At 39.8% G+C, this 21831-nt stretch overlaps 1 protein-coding gene across 2 annotated transcripts in view; it reads left to right on the top strand.

Moving 5' to 3' along the window:
- Window positions 1–19188, top strand: part of TMEM63A (transmembrane protein 63A) — a 32918-nt gene extending 13730 nt beyond the window's left edge. For both annotated transcript variants that reach the window (XM_074579004.1, XM_074579005.1), the window contains 13 exons: window positions 543–666; window positions 1024–1157; window positions 3517–3654; window positions 5454–5607; window positions 6370–6476; window positions 8188–8274; window positions 8913–8975; window positions 9993–10155; window positions 11285–11390; window positions 13363–13530; window positions 16918–17033; window positions 17413–17475; window positions 18081–19188. In XM_074579004.1, coding sequence (XP_074435105.1) covers window positions 543–666; window positions 1024–1157; window positions 3517–3654; window positions 5454–5607; window positions 6370–6476; window positions 8188–8274; window positions 8913–8975; window positions 9993–10155; window positions 11285–11390; window positions 13363–13530; window positions 16918–17033; window positions 17413–17475; window positions 18081–18251 — 1594 coding nt within the window. In that variant the 3' untranslated portion in view covers window positions 18252–19188. The remainder of the gene's footprint in view (window positions 1–542; window positions 667–1023; window positions 1158–3516; window positions 3655–5453; window positions 5608–6369; window positions 6477–8187; window positions 8275–8912; window positions 8976–9992; window positions 10156–11284; window positions 11391–13362; window positions 13531–16917; window positions 17034–17412; window positions 17476–18080) is intronic.
- Window positions 19189–21831: the final 2643 nt, after the last annotated feature.

The following is a 21831-nucleotide window of genomic DNA, read 5'->3' on the forward strand; positions in this document are numbered from 1 at the left end:
AGTAGTACTAAGTTTGCGCATATGAGAAATTAATTCTACTCTTAAAGTTCTTGTCTGGACTTCAGTTAGATTCAGCTGTGCTTTAAAGTGAGTTGTGGGGTTCAGCCTCTTTCATGTGGGCGTGAGATGTTGTGTGTTGCATAAGATAAGCTTTGACTTGCTGATTATTTATTAATGAGTGTACTTATTTAATTATTGTCAGGCAACGCAAAGTGGAAAACCCAACTATTGAATTAATGACTCTGGCACCCTGCTTCTTTGTCCAGACGTGCTGATCATAGCAGAAAAAAGTGTTCTCTTCTGGGCTATACATTGTTGGTTTTTTCCTGGAATCTCACTACAGGCATAGGCTGTATAATGCTATTACAGACTTGAAAATAAATTATGCCAAGTAGCCAAAATAAGGTATATGAATATAACTGTTGACTGATTAATTTGTTGTCAGTCTTAGACATAACTTTTATCTCTTGGGGATTATATTCTTAAGCTTGATGCTGATGCTGTTCTCCTGCAAAATGTTATGGATGTATTTTTCTGTCCAGAAAACAGGCAGAAAAAAGCCTGACTTACTATGAACACCTGCATCAGAAGTATGGCAAGCGGGTCCAAATCAACCCTAAGCCGTGTGGTCAATTCTGCTGTTGTGAAATGAGAGGATGTGAAAGGGTAAGAGATTGTGTTCAATTTTAGTTATGGCTAGGTAGATTATTAGAATAGGGGAGAAGAATTTTTCTGTGACATTTTGTTGAGCTCCAGAAAATTCTTTATTCATTTATTGCAGATAACTCATCCGTCATATTCTTGCACTCTACAGAAAAGGAATTCCCCAAAACTTTTGAAATGTAACTTTAGTGCAAAAATTGAAAAACTTCCCATTTGTTTGTCTTTCCATTGTGACCTGATTTGTAATTTGTGGAAGTAGTATGAGGAAGAGACACTATGGTTTGTGTAAGCTGTATTTTAATGAAGGTATTATCCATCTGGTACTTGGCTGTATGTAACAGTCATCAATTTCCTGTACAGGAGGATGCTGTAGATTACTATACCAAAGTTAGAAATGAACTGATGGAAGAGTATTCAAAAGAAGAACAAGCTGTTCATAATAACCCACTGGGAATGGCTTTTGTAACATTTCAAGAGAAATCCATGGCAACCTAGTAAGTTTTGTCTGCTGCCTTGTTTGTTCTCTTTTAACTGTAATAGTACAACTGATCTGTTTGTGTCGCTTGTTTGCTTATGTTGGTTCTTCTTCCTTTCTCCTTCTCCACCATCCTGTGGATATGGTCTGCTTTTGCTTTCTGGTAAGTTTTCCTATAAGTGTGTATTTAGCCTCTATGTTTTGAGTGAAGAAAATATCGAAGGGATTGGACTGGGACAAAATATCAAATGTCTCTGGACATTTACTGGGGTAAGGACCCTTTCTCTTCTATGTGGATCCAGTCCATCAGTGTAGGTTAACAGTAGGACAGACTAATTGGCTCTTGAATACGAATTAGTGATTTCTTCATTTTCTATTGTGCCAAATGGTCCAATTACCAAACTCTCACAGTGGGTGCAAATTACACTGCTAGTTAGTCATCTCAGCGAAGTAGAGTCAGTGACTGACCTGGCCATACGTGATAGATACACATTATGTATCTCTTACCTGTTATTGTAGATCTATGTGTAGGCCTAATATCAGAGGTTGTTCAGTGCTTTTTACTCAGTCATTTGTAGAGAAAATGCATGTAGCCTCTCATTTTCTGTTGGCATTTCGTGAACATTTTTTATTAACACAAAGTGGGTACAGGGAAGCAGAGTAATATTTGTGTTACAAAAATAACACATCATGCTTTTTTATTATTCTTCATAGACTCTCAGATTTAAATTGTCTGCATTCTTTTCACCTTCAAATCATGTTAGAGAGCCAGTCTTTCAGGATTTTTTTCAAGGAAGTCCAGGGTGTAAAACTCTTGCAAAGATTGGAGATGCTGAAGAAAGCTTTGCTTGCTGCTCTTGAACTGAATAGTGATTATATGGTGAAATCTGCCCCCCTCCTAATTTTGTAATGTTACAGGCCATATTTATAGAATCTAGAGCATGAAATAACATTTTAAGATGTGAAACTGAAAGAAGATATAAGCACTTAAGTTCCTTCCCTATCTGCTTGTTTGCCATATATGATTTCGATGGGATAGTCTCTGGGCGTGTGTTCTGAGTTGCACTGCAGGTATCTCTGAGCTGATTTCAAGAACTGAAAATGTTTTAGTTTGTTTAGCTTGGAATTGATGCAGTGGACATCATTCTCTGGAAAACTAGATTAAATTACATGTGAAGCTGAGGCTACCATCAAATTAGGAAGTTACTAGTAGTTATTCCACGGAGCCCTGAAATAGGATGGGAGGAACAGGAAGCCAGGACCGAGGTTCATGGAGTCAGGTGATTGTAGAAGCTTGGTTAATGGTGGGACTTGGTAGTATGGCTGGTAGTGCTGAAGCTTGCTCTGTATGTATTTTTAAAAATGAACTGTCAAAGTATAATTAACTTTCTTGAATACTTGCTGCTGCAAGATGCTGGCAATTTGACATCACTACTTGCGTTCTGGTAAGGTAAAGACTTGGGACTTGGGTGAATTTTTGTTTTGTTTGGTGTTCATGTGTGTGGTTCCCTGTTTTCTTTATGTTAAGAGCACAACTGAGAAACAAGCATGTTCAGGAATTTGAGAGTCTACCTCTTCAAATATAATATATACTGTTTCCATGCTAGTGTAATAGGGCTTATCTGGAGTGGAGCTTCTTTTACGCAGTTACACACACACACAGTTGTACTCTCTCTGAATACATGCCTAGTGCTTCTGTTGCTGTGTTGTGAGAAATCTTTGAAAGCATTTATTCTAGACATGTTTAAATTTTGTTCAAATACGTTGATTGTCGATCAACTCTAATATTAGAAGGTAAAATCAAGTATTGCGATTATATTAGGAGTTGGTGAAAGAGAGTAATATTTTAAATTGTGGGAATACCAGTGTGGTAAAAACTTTTCTGAGAACTGGTACTCAAGGCAAAATTGGCTAGTTTTGATACCAGTGTGATGAAGTAGGTGTGCAGACTAATCCTCTAGTCTGCTTTGATTTGAAAACAGCTGTAATTATGTAAAGGGGTGTTTGGGGAACTGGCAGTCTCTATTTTTATTTTTTTACAATACTCTTGGGCTTTGATTTTATTTTTTTTAAATACTTTTTTTTTTCAATATGAGTCACTGTGGTTGGTTGTGCTGGTGGAAGTACTGAACAGTTCAAACCGAGACTGCTTCTTGTTTCCAACTTTGCACATCTCAAAGACCTGTGGTAGTAACTGTTTATATGATAGTCATTACATACATAATATAATGTTACATTGTTGTCTAAGTACTGTCTTGATATCTGGTTATTAAAAGTAAAAAACCTTTATCACTATGCCCAGTCTTTCTCGTTACTTATACAGTATTTTCAGGTGTAAAAATTTGGAAAAATCCTCATCCTCTTTTTCTTCCTTACAGTATTCTTAAGGACTTCAATGCCTGCAAATGTCAGAGTATTAAATGTAAAGGAGAACCCCAGCCATCATCCTACAGCAGGGAGCTGTGCGTGTCAAACTGGGAGGTTACATACGCTCCTTATCCTGAGAATATTTGTTGGTAAGAATTCTGCCTTGCATCCACTTGTTGATGATATGGTTTAGAATGGGGACAGCAGAAGGGAGCTGAGCATGTTTTTCTTTAACCCTAAACTTAAGACTTTACGTAGCGTTTGGATGTGGCTGATTTACATCTTTATTTCCATTACTGGTGTTCTTCCTTGACCTTTGGGAGGCCTCTCAGAGGCTGACTAAAGTTTTGCCACCTGCAGTTCCTGTTAACTAGGGAAAAAAAAAAAACAACAACAAAAAAAAAAACCAAAAAAAACCAACCCAAAACCACCTCCCACCGCTCCCCATCCAGCTTATTAATGTCTGTGCCTCAGTGTTTCCATTTTTTGAGGTTAGTGCGTATCTACTATTGAAATCAGGAGAAAGCAACTGGATGTTAGTGCTGAGTGTTCTCCAAGTATGTATATTTTTCTTGAGTTGCCACATGACAAGTATAACTTGCTCCACTCTATGAACTATGGTCTGTCTTCTAATATCTTTTTATTAACCCAGTAAATTTCCCAGACTTTAACCACTGCTTACAGGAGTGTGTCGGAAAATAGATAAATGCTTTTTGAATTAAACTGTTTCTGTGCTGCCTTCTGTCATGCTTATAGGCTAAAAATGACTACTTTCCAGTTGCTTTGCAAGTAATTTAGGGTTGGGTCAATATAATCCCCTGTTCTTATAACAGTAAATTTGTTGTGACATTTCTATTGCCCAAATCAAAACTGCAAGTGAGACACACATGTACAAGTTGCTGTATTTTGCATGTATGTAACCTTTTTTTAAAAAAAAAAGTACACTTTTTTCCTAATGATTTTAATAGAAAATTACTGTCAAGGTGACTATGCCATCTGTTTCTAATAATTGAGAGGTTTTCTCTCGAACTACAATTCTGCAGTTGGGAATAAAGTACAGAATCTTTAACCATGAAGCAAACAACCATGAATCTTAGCTGTGTCTTTTGAGACACGAATTAAAAATCTCTTGCAAGCTGCTTTCCAAATAGGGTCAGTTTAATCTGCCTTTTTCATGAAAGGGTTCTCCCGTGTATGCGCGCTTCATTTCATCTTCCTTTTTTCAAGCACTGTCTTATGGACGCAGGAAATGATTGTTGAGACTCTGTGGGTTGAAGCACTTGCAGAGCTTTTCTGAATTTGCCAAGTTACTTACCTAGGCTCATAAAAAGAGTTGTCGTAGTTGGGGATGCTTCTGTATCCCTGTTTTGTCTGTTCTAAATATTTGGCTTTGGCTGTGGTTCAGATCGTTCCAGTCCTTTTGGGAACCATTTCAGATAGCATTTAAGAACTTTACCTGTTTAAGACCTATGGGTGCTGTTTTAATATGGCAGGAATGGATGCAGGGTTTTTAAATTTAATTTTTTTTTTTCAAATCACAGTTTCTTGGTAGATTGATTCTGCCTCTGATAGCTATTTTCCTTGCAGAAATTCTCTGTATCTTCTTCTCTGTCTCTTCTTGTTCTAACTTAAGTACTTCTGTGTTATTAAACAGTGGAAATATGTCATCCCAAACGTTAACTACATCAGACATTGTGTTAGTGTTATGAAAGACTAAATATGTTCTGCTGCAAGCGCAATTTATGTTATCATCCAAGAAAGGTTGCACAGTTTTCTTTATTTCTAATAGCAACTGGAACTTGTGTAGTGCTTTCTTATGTAAGTTTTGAGGCTATGAGACTAAAGATGAATTTAAAAAAAGCAGTGCCACCTGTTACTTGACAGATAGTATATATTTCTTTAACAACAATTGCTTACTGCTTCTTTTTATGTCCTTTTTTATTTTCAGGAAAAATCTTTCAGTGCGTGGACTGAAATGGTGGTTTAGATGGGCTTGCATTAATTTACTTCTTTTTATTGTGCTGTTTTTTCTTACGACTCCTTCCATAATCATCTCAACCATGGACAAGTTCAATGTCACTAAACCAATTCACTACCTTAATGTGAGTATCACCATATGTTTGGATATAGCTATGTATCAGACCACAGTGTTGGTAAACTGATAGATGTATAGTAAGACAAGCAAAAAATGTCTATAAGCTAAATTCAGTTAAAATTCTTGGGATTGCTTTACGCAACTCCTGATTAAAAGGCATATGTCCAGAATCAGGACGTTAGTCCTCTTTTGTTCCTTGATAGTAGGCTGAAGTAATTTAATCTGAAACTTTATATTATTTTAAATGTCTTGTTTGTTTGTTGTAAAAATTTGCGTTCCAAATTTACATAATTCTAGATTTTGTAACCAAAAAGCTTTGCCAAAAATGGAATTTCAGGTCCAACTTGTATACTGATTTTTATGATGAGAAGGTGAGAATTCAGGTTTTAAACTACAAAGTTAAATGCCATGGTTTTATTTTGCTGATTGGATTCAAAACAGAACAGCACATATATCTGGTCCTACTTTTACTGCAGCTGAAGTCTCTTGCATACTGCTCATGTTAAATGCTTCCCCAAGCTAGGGTAAGCTACATAAAAAGTGCTTGTGAGACTTCACTCTCATGGAATTTAATTCCCAATCCTATTCTTGTTTTTTGTCTTGCACGCCAGTGCTGAGCAGTTACTAATTTTAAGACTCTATCTGAGTATAGTTTCCACAGTCCAACCTGCTATGATTTACAAAAAGCAAAATATTGCAGCCTCTGTTCTACCCCAGCTGCATTAAAATGTTTTTAATACTTATTCTTACTTTTTTTTCCCCCCACTAGAATCCCATCATCAGTCAGTTTTTCCCAACAGTCTTGCTCTGGTCCTTCTCAGCTTTGCTACCAACAATTGTCTATTACTCAACTTTGCTGGAGTCCCACTGGACAAAGTAAGCAAGACTTTTCTTGGTTTTGGCCTTATCAGCTGAGTTACTAAAACAAATGGAGAAAATGCTTATCTTTCTTGGAGCTCTTAGATCTGCAGACCTCTCACAGCAGGGAATGTTGTCATCTTCTCTTTCTAATGTTATAACCAACACTTTGGAGTTCAAGTAATTTGTAATGAATACAGCAAGTGTAATCTGATGACATGATTTACGTATGCTGCTTCTTTCCTCTCGTCTTTCTGTTTAATCAGGAAAAAACAACAGTATAAGCAGCCTCAAGGGAAGTAGCTTGAACAGGAGCACAGGAAGTGCCTCTGATCCCATAACTAGCTTGCTCTCTGGAAAGACAGGAGGTGTGGGTTTGGATCTCCTCTAGGCTGAGAACATCACAGAACCCCAGAATCCCTTCATCAGAAAGTGCTCCAACTGCTGGGGTGCTACTTGTAAAAAGGGCACCCATCTTTTTGCTGTTTTATGTGAAAATATTGTCTGGATGTAACTCTTGGTGCGCAACTTGGTTGCTGTTGGATATTGTTAGTGGTGACCCGAGAAGACCTATGAGACCGAGGCCCAGCAGATATGTTGATGCAACATTTTCAGATACAGCCGGTGCACTCGGAGATGTCAAGTGCAGTGACATGCTGCTAACCTGGAGAACTCGGCACAGCTTGGTTGGGGGTGCCAGATTTCATCCCTGTTTTACCGACAGTCAGATAAAAGCATGATACTGCACACTGAATCCCAACTTCACTCAACTTCACTCAATCTTTTACATAATGCCAGCAGACACTTTAGATGCTTTTTTTTTTTTTAATATTCTAAGGTCAAATTTTTTGGATTCTCTTACTTTTGTATCATTCCTTTGTAAGACATCGTGTCCAGAATCTACTGCTTATTCATCAAAGTTGTATGCTTTTTGTCAACTCTTTTTTTTTTTTTTTTTTTTCCTTTTTGGTAGTTGCACTACGTGCATGAACTTTGAGCCCTTCTCAATCAGTTGAAATAGTTTTCTAAAGTCACTAGTGATTACAGATCTGATTTCAAGCCTCGGTAGAGTTATACTGATACATTCCACAGCGCCCAAGGGCTACATGATCCTATAATAAAACCTCTGTGGTTTTAATGCCCTATCAGATACCACCTTTAACAGTCTGAATTGTTTATAGCAACTGCACTTTTCTGGCAACAGTGTGTCACTAGATAGATGTTCCTGCTACTCTAGTAGTGGTATAGCATTAGTAATGTCATGTTGTTCCCAAAGACTTGACACTTGTCAAGGACAGTCAAGTAGCTTGTGTAAGTGTCTGGTTTCTTGGCAATGGTGCCCTTGTATGAACTGCCTAATCCCTCTTGGCATAACGCTTGAAGAGTTGTTTGTTTACAAGCTGTTGCGAGATGTGAGTATCTTTGGATGAGAGACTGGGTGTGATTGTCACACATCCCCTTGCTTGTGGTGCACACCTGTAGTGATGGTAATCCAGAGTCTGGATTAATGTTCAGAAATGTTTTCCTTGCCTGAGAAGATATAGAAAACTTGCTTGGTCCAAATTAGTTAATATCTCAAAGGTGTTTGTTTTGTGAGTATCTTGTAGCAATGTGATATGGATTGGGGAAGCTGGAAGTCTGACGGGTGCTGACATTCTCTGGGCAAGATCCTTCATGTGTGAAAGTCTTTTGTATGAGTTTCTTACTTGGTGAATTTTTATGTTGGTAGATCTGCAGAGAACAGAATAATGATGCATAAAGTCTACATATTTTTGATCTTCATGGTATTGATTCTGCCCTCCCTTGGTCTGACCAGGTAAAGAGTCGTAGTTTAACAGAGTAATGTTTTTATCATATGAGACAACTCATATGATAAAACTGTTTTCTAGTTGCTAGTTGAAGTACGCCCACTCCCTCCCGTGTGTATGATTATATTGTCATTATGCAGTAGATCTCAGTGGTCATCTTTCTTCTGAGGACTCATAGCCCTTAAAGTTTCCAAAGGCTGACTTTTCTTTTTGCAAAGAAATTTAAGACCTTGTAAGATCAAAGACTAATAGAAAGTCACCCATACTCACCATCATAGCTGAGAACCCAGTTTCCTGACTAATGTCTTATACTTCAGTTATAGTTGTCCTTTTCTTTGCACCTTTACAGTATTTGATTGTTTCCCTGGCTAACCAGGTAGCATATATTCGTCATATCTATATAACAACTGCTAAAAATGAAACATTCAAATTTTAGTATGAAGTAGACGTTTCTGTTTTGTTTGATTCTGTATCTCTTTTCCCATTTCTGACTATTGGTAACTGTGATGAAGCTAAACTAGTGGTCAGATTATTTGGTCGGATTCTCTCTATCCACTATCTTGATCTGAACTACTTAAAAAGAGAAGCAATGTTACGCAGTACTAAGCTGTTGGAGACTGAATTACATTAACTGTCTTTCTTGCAGCCTGGATTTTTTTTTCCGTTGGCTGTTTGACAGAGAATCTTCTGATTCTGCAGTTAGGCTGGAGTAAGTATTAGCAACTGTTTGCTAAAGGAATACTTGGGACTTGGGTTTTTTTTTGCTGTTGAGTAACCTTGGTTAGTGTTTATTAAAATTTGCTTGGGGATGGTACCCTGTGGGATGATGTTGAGCTTCTGAATAAGGGGAGGAGAACGCAAGTGATTTTGCTGTGAAGAAATCCATACTTTTTTCCTGCAAGCTAATGTATGCAAACAGTCAATAGAGACACAGTTATTTTCCCAGAACCTCACAAATTTTGTAGAAGATAAGAAAGGACAGGATGATGGAATATGATGCGGGTGAGAGGGGACCAGAAAATGCACTGAGGATTGTTGCGTATCGTGGACAGGGGATCTTCCCAAGGATTACAGTGAGACCAAATAGCAGCAGCAGTTCTCTTTCTGTAATCCATTGACTCTTGATTTTTTTAAGAAACATGAATGTTTTTCACATCAGCATTGCAAATTTGCAGATATTGGTTATTATAAGCTCTTGTGACTGCGGGTAGAGGGAAAGAATAGAATGCAATTATTAGGACATAGTTAGGTTTCCAAATGCTGTTTCAAAATCAGTAACAAGACGACAATTAGGAGTTACTGAGCTTGGAGAGACAATTATTCTGTTGCAGTCTTATCTCATCTTGTCTCAGGTTGCTGTTGCAGACATCAAATGATGCTCTTGTCTGCTGTCAGCCACCCATCAGACTGCTGTATCTTTCTGTGAACAGTTTATTCCTCAACCAAACTGCAACTCAGCCAGGTTCTTGCAGTGTACTACAGTTACTGCATTTATAGCTACGTAGCTATAAATATATATAAACTAAATAAATATAAAATAAAAAATATATGTAGCTAAATAGATATAGCTTTTTCAACAAGATTATTGGAAGTCTTCTAGCCACTTCTTATGGTGTCCAGTGCTTACCCTTATAGTAAGATGTTTCAAAGGTGACAGGGATTTATTGTATATATGCTGTATTTGCTCGTCTACTTTCCAGTCAGCATCTGATGTCTTTCCTTGCAGATGTGTCTTTCTGCCTGACCAGGGAGCCTTCTTTGTCAACTATGTGATTGCCTCTGCTTTCATTGGCAATGGGATGGAGCTGCTGCGCCTGCCTGGCCTCATCCTTTACACCATACGCATGATAATGGCCAAGTCCACAGCAGAAAGGAAAAATATTAAACAGGTATTAGAGCCCCTCCTTAGCAAGAGGACATTAAATGACTGATCCTTATCAGAAACAGTGGGAGCCCCCATCCTTCATACCATTAACTATCATCTCCTGTCTTTTTTTTTTTTATGGCTTTTGTTTCACTCATCCGTGACAGGTTCATACTCCCTTCATTTGCAGCACAGATAATGGGGAGGTATTTATTCAAGTCAGAGATGGTCAAAAATCAAAACCCAAGCTCTGAACTTCATGTATTATTCTCTTCATAGCTCCAAGTCAGAGTTTTATGATTTGGATTTTATAAGATAATTCTGTTTTTTTTATCTTGCTCTCTAAACTTCAGGGGTTTTTAAATTCAAATCTGTCTATAGGTAGTTTCTTCTGTCAGCCTGCTGGTGTGTACAACTTACTTTAATCTGAACATAAACCTAGCAAAATATATACTTATTGTCTATATTCCATTTTAAGTGGTGGACTTTCACTTCCAAGTGATGTGTCATCTTGGAGCTTGAAATTCCAGGTGTTACAATGGGAACTTAAGCCTGTATACAGCTGCCCATGTTCTTCTTTTTCTTCTTTCTTTCTTTCTTTTTTTTTTTCTTTCTTTTTTACTTTTTGTGTGGGTGGGTTCCATTTTTAGAAGATTCTTTTAAACATTCACTTCTGTTAACTGTTGCGTATTACCCCTTGCTCTGGTTGAAGTGATTTATTTTGATTTCCTCATCCCAAGAGGAAAAAGTGGGAATACTGACCGCACCAAAGCTTTGATATTTTGAACTTTCCCTACTGGGAAACCCAATACAAGGAACAGTACAGATTCAATGGAAGCTACAGTGAGATGAAGATGAGTTTGGCACAATTATTTTCTGCCATGTGGTTTTAAGTAGTTGCTTCTTGTAGATGAAAACAGATTCCCTGAGGAATTACTTCAAGGCTATGAAAGAAGCAGCATGTTTTCTGTAAGTACCGATGCTTAAAATGCATAACACTTCATCTCTCTAAATACATCATTTGTGCCTCTTAGGGAAACAGCTGATCTCTCACAGGGAGAGAATAAGAGGAGGTGAACTGTTGCTTTAGTGAATTTGTTCGTAAATCCTGACACATTGATAGATAGTTTTGGGTGTTTTGTTTTTGTTCCTAGCAACAAGCATTTGAATATGAATTTGGAGCAATGTATGCCTGGACGTTGTGCGTGTTCACTGTCATCATGGCCTATAGCATTACGTGTCCCATCATTGTCCCATTTGGTAAGTTTTCCAATGAGCTGTGGGCACTGCGTGAGCGAGATGAGGGCGTGCGGGAGGTTGCGAAGGCCCAGTTCTGCATTCTTATTCCAGTTCAAATGCTGATAACCCTTAGGACTTGGATCCGAGTTTCCTTCCCTTCTTGTGGAAAAACAGGGCAGATGACGGTGAATTACTTACCTCTCTTACTACCTTTAGAATTTGAAAGTACATTTAATGTCTATTAGATGCTTATTTTATTTCTCAAGTTTGAGTGTATTAGCTCTGATGGTGGTTTTTAATAGTGAAGTGTAGGAGGTTAGGTAGGTTTGGAGATGAGGGGATGGATTATTTTTGTCTCTGAGTTCTTGAGGTCTGGGAGAAGCAAGCTGCAGAGGGTACCCAGCCTGGAGGTCCACCTTGAGTAGCCGAACATGACTTGAGACATTCTGATCCCCAAATGCTTTAGGCACATTTGAAATAACTTTTGTCCTAAAGTTTGACTGATGTATGTAAAATGAAGCATGAAAATAAGCATGTTGATCCAGTAGCAAGAGACTGGAAAACTATCTGTGTTTTCGCTACTGCAGCTCTTCTGCAAACCATTTATCTAAAATTCCACATCCTGAATGAGAATGAAAAAAGGGGCTGTGGTCACCACTGTGCCATGGACAGCTGTGTGCTCCATGGCCCTTCTACGTTAGGGATGTGACCTAGCAACATGCTGACTGCTTTGCTGGGACATGGTCTTGAAGAATGCCATAGCTGCCCTTTGACTGGAAAAGGAAATGCTGTCTACTGTGGCAAATTTGCTGGCTTAGAGAACCAGTTAAGTAGGAGTTTGGGGCATGTGGATGGAGCACAGCTGCCGCACAGCTGCCCTGTGGTGTAGATGGAGCTGCAATCCTACAGGACTCCTCTCTCTCTGAGGCCCAGACCTCCTTTTTCTAGAATGTTTCTCTTATTTGTTTGGTTTATCTCTGTCCCATAAACAAAACTTAACATTTCTGCCTTACGTTGCCTATGTATCTGGCTTTGACTACTTTTCTTCTTCTTGTACCAGCCGTTAAATCCTACATTGGTACGCAAGAAATTAGCAATTAGCAATCTGTCTAGAACTCATGGACAGTTCTCCATCTTTAGTGACTGTGACATGATCTACATCTTATTTTATTGCATCTTTCATTCACAGAGATTCTGGACTGTCATAAGAATTATGTATAAAGAATCATTTCAGCAGCTACAGATATTTCCACTCTGGAAACGTGTTTATCAGTCATAAGTAGTGCTAAATCATTTTATATAATTGGTATTTTCCTTTTCTAATGCAAAATTTTAGAGAGAGATAGAACATAATTAACTAAATTAGTTATTGTTTAGAACTGGTTTTAATCAACAGCCATATTATTGGGAGAGTGTGGCCGATTTTTTTTGTAACAGCGTACTTAATATTTGTTTACGTTTTGTTTTGTGTGCAGTTGTAAGTCTCTAAATGTGCTACTGCATACCAGAGCTGTTGCAGTTCATGGCTGTCACAGCAGTAACTGGCTTTTTTGTGGGGGGATAAGATATAGCTAACTTGAAATCCAGTCATGAATCTGTTGAAGGCTGAGAAGGGAGATGTTAAGCTGCTGTTAGACCTTTATTCTTTACCAGTACAGTGGTGGAGGAGTTGCCACATCTTCCCTACTGGCTTGGCCTCACGTGCCAGCACTAGGAAGGAGCTCTGGGCTCTCTCTGGGAGCACGAGTGGTGCTACAGAGGAGTGTGTGGAGAGGGGGAGGACAGGGAGACCCCGGGGGTCTTGGGCTGGGGATGCAGCAACCATAGGAGCAGGCTGCTGTCATGGAGCTCTACCCCATTCATCTTTGGGCTGTATCCACCATTGATACCTGGGTTTTCGGTCACTTTTTTAGCGTAGATCTGCTCACAGAATTGCTCCTTTTTTATCAAGTCTTCAACAGCCTCTCCTTGGCTCTCCCTTTTTTCCTTACAGGTTTAATATATATACTCCTGAAGCACATGGTTGACCGTTATAACCTTTATTATGCATATCTTCCTGCCAAGCTGGAGAAGAAGATGCACTTTGCAGCTGTGAATCAGGCCCTTGCAGCTCCAATTCTCTGCCTTTTCTGGCTCTATTTTTTCTCATTTTTGCGGCTAGGTAAGTATTACTTTTTTCCACCTAGAAGCTGCTTCTATGTCTCTTGACAGCTTACCTAAATTACATGTGAAGTTTCATAGGCTTTGTGGGCTTTTCTTTTTGCTTCCGTAAATAGGAAGTCATTGTGGTCATATCTGGCACTGAATTATACAACATTTGCAGCTTACAGGAGTTTGCATAAGGTACTCTGGTGGAGATGGCTGATATGTCAACTTAAAACTGTTAGCATGGAGCTTCATATTTCTTCATTTTACAGGAGATCATGTGTTCCCTAGATCTGTAGAGTTTGAATTGGACAGTTGGGCTGTGGAGTGACAGACAGTAAAAATCATTAAATAAAACAAAAATCTATTCAGAATTAGCGCTTTCTAATAAGATGGTCTCTGGCTTCGCTACCTGCATTTGTGTAGTCTGTGCGTAAGTTTAATGTGTCTGGGTGAATTGGCTATTGCCTCTATTGTACAGCTGTCATTTAGAAAAAACTGCTAAAACATTGGCTACTGCTACTAAGAGCTGTGCTCTACATTTTCTGTCAAACTTTACATGGAAGACTGCAGTGAGATGGTGACTCTCCTCCCCATGTTGTAATTTAAAAACTCATGGTTTGTGTGTAATCTATTTTCAAAATAGGGATGTTCTGTATTTTGCAAATACTTGGCATTGATAGATTGGCTGTGGTGTACTAACAGCTTTGACAGCGGAAAAGGTAGGCGATAGCTTATGGCTTTTTATCCATGATATAGGAGGAAGCATTTGGCATGGAACAGGGATGATGCTGGAAGGAGCTGAGCTTCCCTTCTTGGGAAGGAGGCCCTTGGCATCTATTTGTATTTTGCCTCTTTTCTGCTTTCACAGCACTGATGGCAAATGACCATGCCTGCATTGTGTTTTTCTAGCATATCAGTAGTAAAAAAGATATTGTTGGCAGACTGACATCTAACTTTAGAGATGGCTCCCTGTGGTTGTAAAGGCACTTGGAACTCTTGCTTCAGGCTGTCCTTGGATTTGAGCAGATGTCCCTGCATTACCTGTATTTCTGAGAGCTTGTTTTTTCCCTTGTTTTGAGAGCTGTCTTTGCAACCAGGAAGACCAACAAATCTATGTCCTCTAAAATAACAGCAGAATTTCTAGGCCATGCTTTAGAAGAATCCACTCCAAACATGCAGCAATTGATGTGCCTCTTTAATTGTTATGAAGGAAATCCTGGTGTAGTAAAAATTAAATCTTTATAATAACGTTTTCTAGTTCTGCATATGTGGTAAAACCATCATTTGTTGTGGAACTTAGTAATGGGAAACACAGACCAGGTTACCATGTTTGGCTTGGTCAGTATAGAGGATCCTGTTTACGGGATGTTTTCAGTGATTTGTCAGTGCATGGGGCAGTCTAGCCAAGTGGTATGACTCTGAGAGGTGGGAACTTGAGATTTTGATTTCATTGCTCCTTCTTGTGCCAAAGAGAAGGAAGGAGGGGGAAGAGTGCTCTGCTTCCTTATCTGCAAAATAAATCAGTTTATGGTGTGTAAAGCTTGATTGCTCAGTCATTGAGTTGTATAGTTTGCCTGGTATATTTCAGTCTGGTTGCAAAGTACCGTGATAATGCTCTGTTTTCTCACTCATTATATTAATGTTAGGCTGAAAGGACTTCTATCCCAGTTCTCAGTCAGGACCAAGTATCACTTGACTGCGTACAGAAGGTGATAGGCTGTACTGGTGTCATCTATTTCCTTCTCAGTCGCTGTTTCCTTCCTCAGCTCTCATGCCATCCATCCATCCATCACACACCAAAAGCACCCCTGGGCCTCTCAACAGAGGAGGCAACGGTACTATCTGCAGTTCAACCCCTGTCTCCTGGGATAGTCACTTAAGTCCCACGTTCTCTAGAGCTGTTGGCAGGGCAGACTGCTGAGGACACATGGCAGGGAAAACTGATCTTTGGAGATTTCTTCCCTGATCTCTGCTGTTTGCCTTGTGCTTCACACCATACATTGCCTTTGGTGTAGACATGCCTCACCAGCTGGTAGATACTGATGTAACCTACACTTAGAAAAACAACCTCTTCTAAAGGACATTCCAGAATACCCATAGGGAGGCTTTTTCACTTGCCTCTTTGGTTTGAACAGTGACGTGTTTGTGGGGGTTTTTTTGGTTTTGTGTGTGTTTTGTTGTGGTTCACCCCACCACCCCCAAACAGATCTGCATAGGGCTTATATAGCCTGCTAAAAAGTGAAACTTGTCTGCTCTGTGCTACTGCATATGCTGGGATTACCACAAAAAAATTTGAGGGTTGGTGTTGCCTGTTTTGACTAAAGGAGCTTGGAAACAGCTAGATATTTGGCTTTTTTCCTATTATCTTATTCAAGTTGTCTTTGCTGCAAAAGGAGATTAACTTCTTCAGAATGTTTCCCCAGTGGACCTGAAGAATAATAAGTCACTGTAATCATTATAACTTTTTCTATACTAGAGGCTGCTAGTATGGAATATGTCCTTTACTATAGTTCTCTCTCTCTCTCTCTCTCTCTGAAGAAAAAATTACCTTTCAGCTTATTTCATGTTCACCCAGTTTCTTCTCTTGTACCTTTCCTTTGGCCTCCTCCCAGTTCTGTCCATATTTTATTGTGGCATTCTACACAGTCAAGGCTGCTCAAGTTTAAGGTTCAGTAGCACCACATTATTTTGTATAGGTACCAGAGGCTTGCTTTCTTTTTTTCCCTTCTGATGTTTTGTGATAGCATCACACTACTGACTGCTTTCCAGCTTGTAATCATCAGTTGTATTCTGTAGTGCTACAGGCTTGTTCTCCCTCATATCTACATTTCATTTTTCCTTACGAATTGTAGTTATTTACAGTTTTCTACATACAATTTCATCTCACTGTTTATTTTTGGTTGGGTTTTTTTCCTTGTTAGAGGGTGGGATCATCTAATCTATCAACGTCATTTTTGTATTTTGTTGTTGTGTTTTTTGGGTTTTTCTGCCTTTGAGTTGTTTGCAACCCATCTAGTTTGGTGTTGTCCTCATATTTAATAAATGGACTATGTCTATTACATTTCACAGATCATTAATGAAAGTATTTTAGAAGTGGGTCCAGAATAGATGACTGAGGGAGGAGGAGAAGAATTGCTCTGAGTCTTGTTTATCATTCAAGTATTGCAGCTGCCTTTCTTGGCCTTTAAGGAAGCTGGGGAAACAGTTTTCTCAGCAGTTTTACCAGTCAACAAGCTTTGTGCATAATGAGGTTCTCTTGTTTGTGGCTGGAAGTGGTGTTTCCAGTCCTCTAAGGGAAAAAAAATCCACGAGGTTTCTGAAAATGGGGAAGATAAATGTTCGGTTTTTTTGTCTTTCCTGCTGTGTATTTTTATATTGTATTCTCTGGATATTTTTCTAGGCTTTAAAGCACCTACAACCATGTTTACCTTCCTAGTTGTCAACATCACAATTGTTATTTGCTTGGCTTATACTTGTTTTGGCTGTTTCAAGTACCTGAGCCCACTGAATTATAAGGTAAGTGATGGATACTCAACACCTTTCAGCACCTGCCTGTGTGCTTGATGTAGCACCAGCTATTCCTGCTGGTTTGTTTGTGCCTTCTTGCTAGCAGCATCTGTCCACAAAGGCTCATCCTGGTAAGATGGCTAAAGAGGGCTGATGGTAGAGGTAGGCTGCTTGGCACAGTGGGAAGGCTGTCGGTGTTAGCAGGAACTGAATTTGAGAAGAAAGAGTGGGATGGAAGAAGCATGCAAGAGGATTGGAGGAGAGAGTACCAGCACTGCACAGAGATCTCTCTGTGCAGGTTTTTGGGCGCTTACGGTCTTCGTATGTTCTTTTAACTTACCAGTCTGATATTGTCTCTCTTCCTTTCCCCACCTGTTACTGATTACAGATAGAAGACACGCAATGTGAAAGAGGAAACGACACAGATGTACCAGCCATCCCAACATCTTCTGTAAGAAGTTAAGAGTTACTAATATTCTCTTACGCTTCCTAGAAAAACTTAATTTATCACCCTGCTTATCAAAGAGCATGTGTAGGACACATTAGTTTGAATGGACTGTGGGACTTCCCATATGCGTGTGGGACGAGAGAGTTCTGCAGCTGGGCTCCTTGACTGTTCCCAGGCGGTGTTCCAGAAGTACCTTCGGCTGATGTTTTGTGTGTAGTTGAGACACGGCTACTTCCAGCAGCTCTGTGCACTGTGTTCTGGGCCTTACACCACACAGTTCCTCACAACTGGACAGCTGCCGAATGCAGTCAGTTGCCACTGCTTTGTGACTTAGAAAGTTGTGACGTGCATAGCAGGTCTTCCCTGCCATGTCACTAAAAAGGATGTAGGACTGAGGTAGAAATAGAGGTCTTTGTGCCACGGTCTACAAGCACAGGTGAGCGTTGCACCAGGAAGCCTCGGTTAGGGGGCAAAAGACCTTAGGTGTTAAGGTGAAGAATGGGAAATGGATGAAAAGAAGAGTGGCGAGGGGAAAGATTATCCTGGGTGAATTATCCCAACGTTATACTTTGAGAGACGAGTAAAATCCTTAACACTTGTGATTTCAGATGTACGTCCCCCGAGTTTTGCATCCTTATTCTACAGAAAGGACGATGTTTGCCCATTCGGAGCAGCAATCATATGGCACTATGGACAACACTAATTCACAGGCAGAAGAAATCATAAACTATTCTGCTGGACCTGCAATTATTGAGCAGGCATCGAGGGGTTCGCTTTGAATGCCAAGGACTAACACAAGGTGGAGCACTTGGTCCAGGTTTACCAGAACTAATTCCCCACCACCAGCTACTAAGTATTCTGTTTTATTTACATATTCCTGCCTACAGAAGAGGTACAGAAATTATTCATTGTGTGGTCTGCAGCTGTGCTTGGAGATTAAAAAGCGGATGCCTTGGGACTGATTGTTTTCCAGGCTGTCTACATGCATTACGAAACAAACACGTTGAACACAGAGATGCTGATCCTCAGGGACTTCACTTATGCTATCTCATCACTTGCCTTATGAATTTAACTTATGCTGCATATGGATAACTGGTCACCAAAGTAAATGCAGCTATTACAGCTGTCATTTATTTATTCAAAATAATTATTTAAAAAAAATTAAAAAAACCTTTAGTATTTATAAGCCTCTTGGGATGTATTAAATCCTGAGGTGATGTCACTTTTGATGAAAATGCTGTTTGCGCGGGCGCTGAGGATGGTGTGTGGGAGTCTCTCCTCTTGTCACCCGAAGTAATCGGTGTCGTTTTGACCATGTTACTTCTTTTCCTTAAAAGGGATGAGGGAGTTACTGTGCACTTGGGTACTAAAAGTACCAAAGCAAAAAGACTGGTGTAAAGAAGAGAGTGATTTATCTGATACTGATTTTAGATATTTTTTGGAGGGCATTTAGGCTGTTAGTTTCTGTTCACTTTTTTTAAGGGCCTTCCACAGTGAAAGTTCACCTGACAACAATAAAGGATGTAAACATTTTATCTTTCTTTTAATCATGGGTCAAAAAGACAGATCTCTGGGTTTTCTCTATAGTGCCAATTATATGAACTATAAGATACTAAGTTTTTAAAATCATGTAGTAGGTGCCAATTTATTCCAAAGTACATTGTGTCAAAGTGTAACTAATAATCACCGCGCAATAAAAAATTGAGTTCAGAGAAATTTCAGGCTGTCTTGATTGTTTTATTTCTTCTTTGAATGTCTTCTTAGAATGACAGTTTGTTCCATGAGAGATGTGAATACTTTTAAGTTTCTCTAGGGGATGAATCTTGGTGACCTTTGGGTAGGAGAAGGTTTTGGCCCTTCCAAGCCCTCTTTTTGCCTGCTTGTCATTAAACTGTTAGTTCCTGAACTTGACCTTTTCTAGCGTGTCTGTGAAGCAGCGACATCTTGAGATTGGAATAGAATTTGTGGCATAAATAAGTGTGTGCAGGTGTTCAGTGTCTTACAGGACTGCCTCCAGCTTCCCCGGACCAGCGCCCGGGACGAATGCCGAGCAGGAGGCCTGCCCAGCTGCAAGAAGAACCCTGCAGAGCTCTGATGACCCTGATGACTTGCCCATCCTGTTAGTTGAAGGTACGCTTACTCCCGATTCTTAAAAGGCAAGTGAGGTGTCTTGTCTAGTTGGGGGGGCATGGATTTGTGTCAGACTTCTTTATACTATCACTTCAGTGTTGCAGTTTAGTCAGAGCATTCGTGTGTGTGTGTGTGGCAGGGAGCGTTTTGATTTTAGCAATCGTGTTATTACTAGAGGTGGAATGTAACTGAATATTGTGGGGTTTATTCAGCAATCATGGCATTACTAGTGGTGGTGTGTACCCTGGACACAAACTGCCATTTAAGATTGGTATTCAAACTAGGAAAAAAGAAAACCAACAGGCTCCAAGTTTTTTCACTTGTCTCTGAGTCTCTCATACAGATGTGAGGACAGGAGAGAGAGCCTGTTGTATTAATTAGATCAAAAGTCTGTGACTGTTCTAACTTATTTCTAGCTGCGGTACCCCATCTCATACAGGTGTCTGCAGAAGCACTGGACACTTATGTGTATACTAATTGAGGAAACAAAGAAATGATTCAGCTACCACACTTGACCTGTTTACCGCGCTGGCACTGTGGGTTTTTTATGCTCTGTGGTATAGCTTACTTTTTTGAGCAAGTGACTTTTGGTAATCATTGTGAGGTTCTGTAGTTATATCAAGGACAAAAACTCTTTTGGTGATTGGATTTCCTTTTTGTGCTTAGAAGGCTGCTGAACCTTGGTAATGAAGCTCCTTGTGGCTGGCACAGGTTTGGTACAGACAGGGCCAGCTCTCCTGTGAACTTGAATGAACCCACCTCCAGTCATGCTAATGTGCTTCAGATACAGAATATGGAAAACCTATTAGGTAATGAAAAAATTGCATCTTGATAAACACTCATTGTTGGCATTTGAGGAACCAGTTCTTGTATCTAAAGGGGGAAATCACCTGCATGTTTCACTTATCAATGAGCAGCCGTTCTTGTTTGCCACTGCGCTCTGTTGCAGTTAAATTCATTGCCCTAGTTCAAGTAAAGGCTGGGATCACCTATTAGTAAATTATCACAAGACCTCCATGTATAGCAACACACAAATTAAAGGCTGGTTTATCAGCTTTACTATGTTCTGCTTGCTTACCAGTATTTTTTGGGTCTCTCTCTGAGAGCTGGAAGTAATTAGAAAACCGCACTGGCTCTAATTCATTCCTTCATGTTGGTGGATATCTCTGAGAGGATAAAATTAGGTCAGCAGGAGAAACTCCTTGCATGCCTTGCTGAGCCTTAGAGAAAAGCTGAGGGATGGAAGCCTCAACAAATGTGGATATTGGCTGCACTGTATTTGAAATTCTTATTTAAAGCCGTTGCACATTCTTTACTGTTCTTTTTATAAATCTTTTGGCAGGAATCCCAAGCAAGTGGCCCAGCTGGAGTTACTGATCGTAGCTCTCAGAAGCCATATTCGCTGAGATCCAACGCCTGCTGCTTGCCTTGCATTGCTCAGTTGGAACAACTCCTCCCCCCCACATCGCTCCTTGCAAAGTCCTTCCTTGCATTCCAGCAGCTGCCACTGGCAGTGATCCCATGGAACATGAATCCTGGACAAGTCTGACGCTCCAACATGAGTAAGCCCTACACAGTGTGGTCCATGATGGGATTCTCTGTGATGCAACTGAGGGGACAACCTCTGAAAGAAAAGTTGAAGAACGGAGCCCGTTTGTTTGTACAACTCTGCACTTCTGCCAAGACTTCACTATAGGTGATTTTCTTTTATAGTGAAGAAAATGCTATACAGTATGCTGAGACCCAAACCAAACAAAAATCAAACCAAACTTGGCTATTGTAGATATACCTAGCTCTGTGGCAGTTAGAGCTTATTCTGTGTGTATGCCCAATCTGGTTCACCCCCTGTCCTACTACAACACATCCTCAACACCCAAACGAAGATTGCAATTTCTCACTTGCATTAGGTGCACATGTTCTAATGTGCCTTGTTCTAAAACATGCCTTGTTTTCCTTTGGGCTTTTCCCATGTCCTGAACCAAAAGCAGATCTCTGTGCTGGCTAACTTTTTACATGCTTCAGTGTAGCAATAGACCATGTTCTTTCTGTCTCTTTACAGAAATCCAGTTCCCAGCTCGGCTTACCCACAGATGCTTGCAGCACAACTGAAAGCTGTCTCACATGTCATCTACAGATAGTTCATTTATTAGTGTTTGGAAGCCTTTTATGCTTTTCAAGAAGGTGGGGTTGTCCTAGCAGCAGCAGACCACAGAGTTGTTCTCCTGGCTC

Source organism: Larus michahellis, chromosome 3, assembly GCF_964199755.1.
Source record: "Larus michahellis chromosome 3, bLarMic1.1, whole genome shotgun sequence".
Lineage (NCBI taxonomy): Eukaryota > Metazoa > Chordata > Aves > Charadriiformes > Laridae > Larus > Larus michahellis.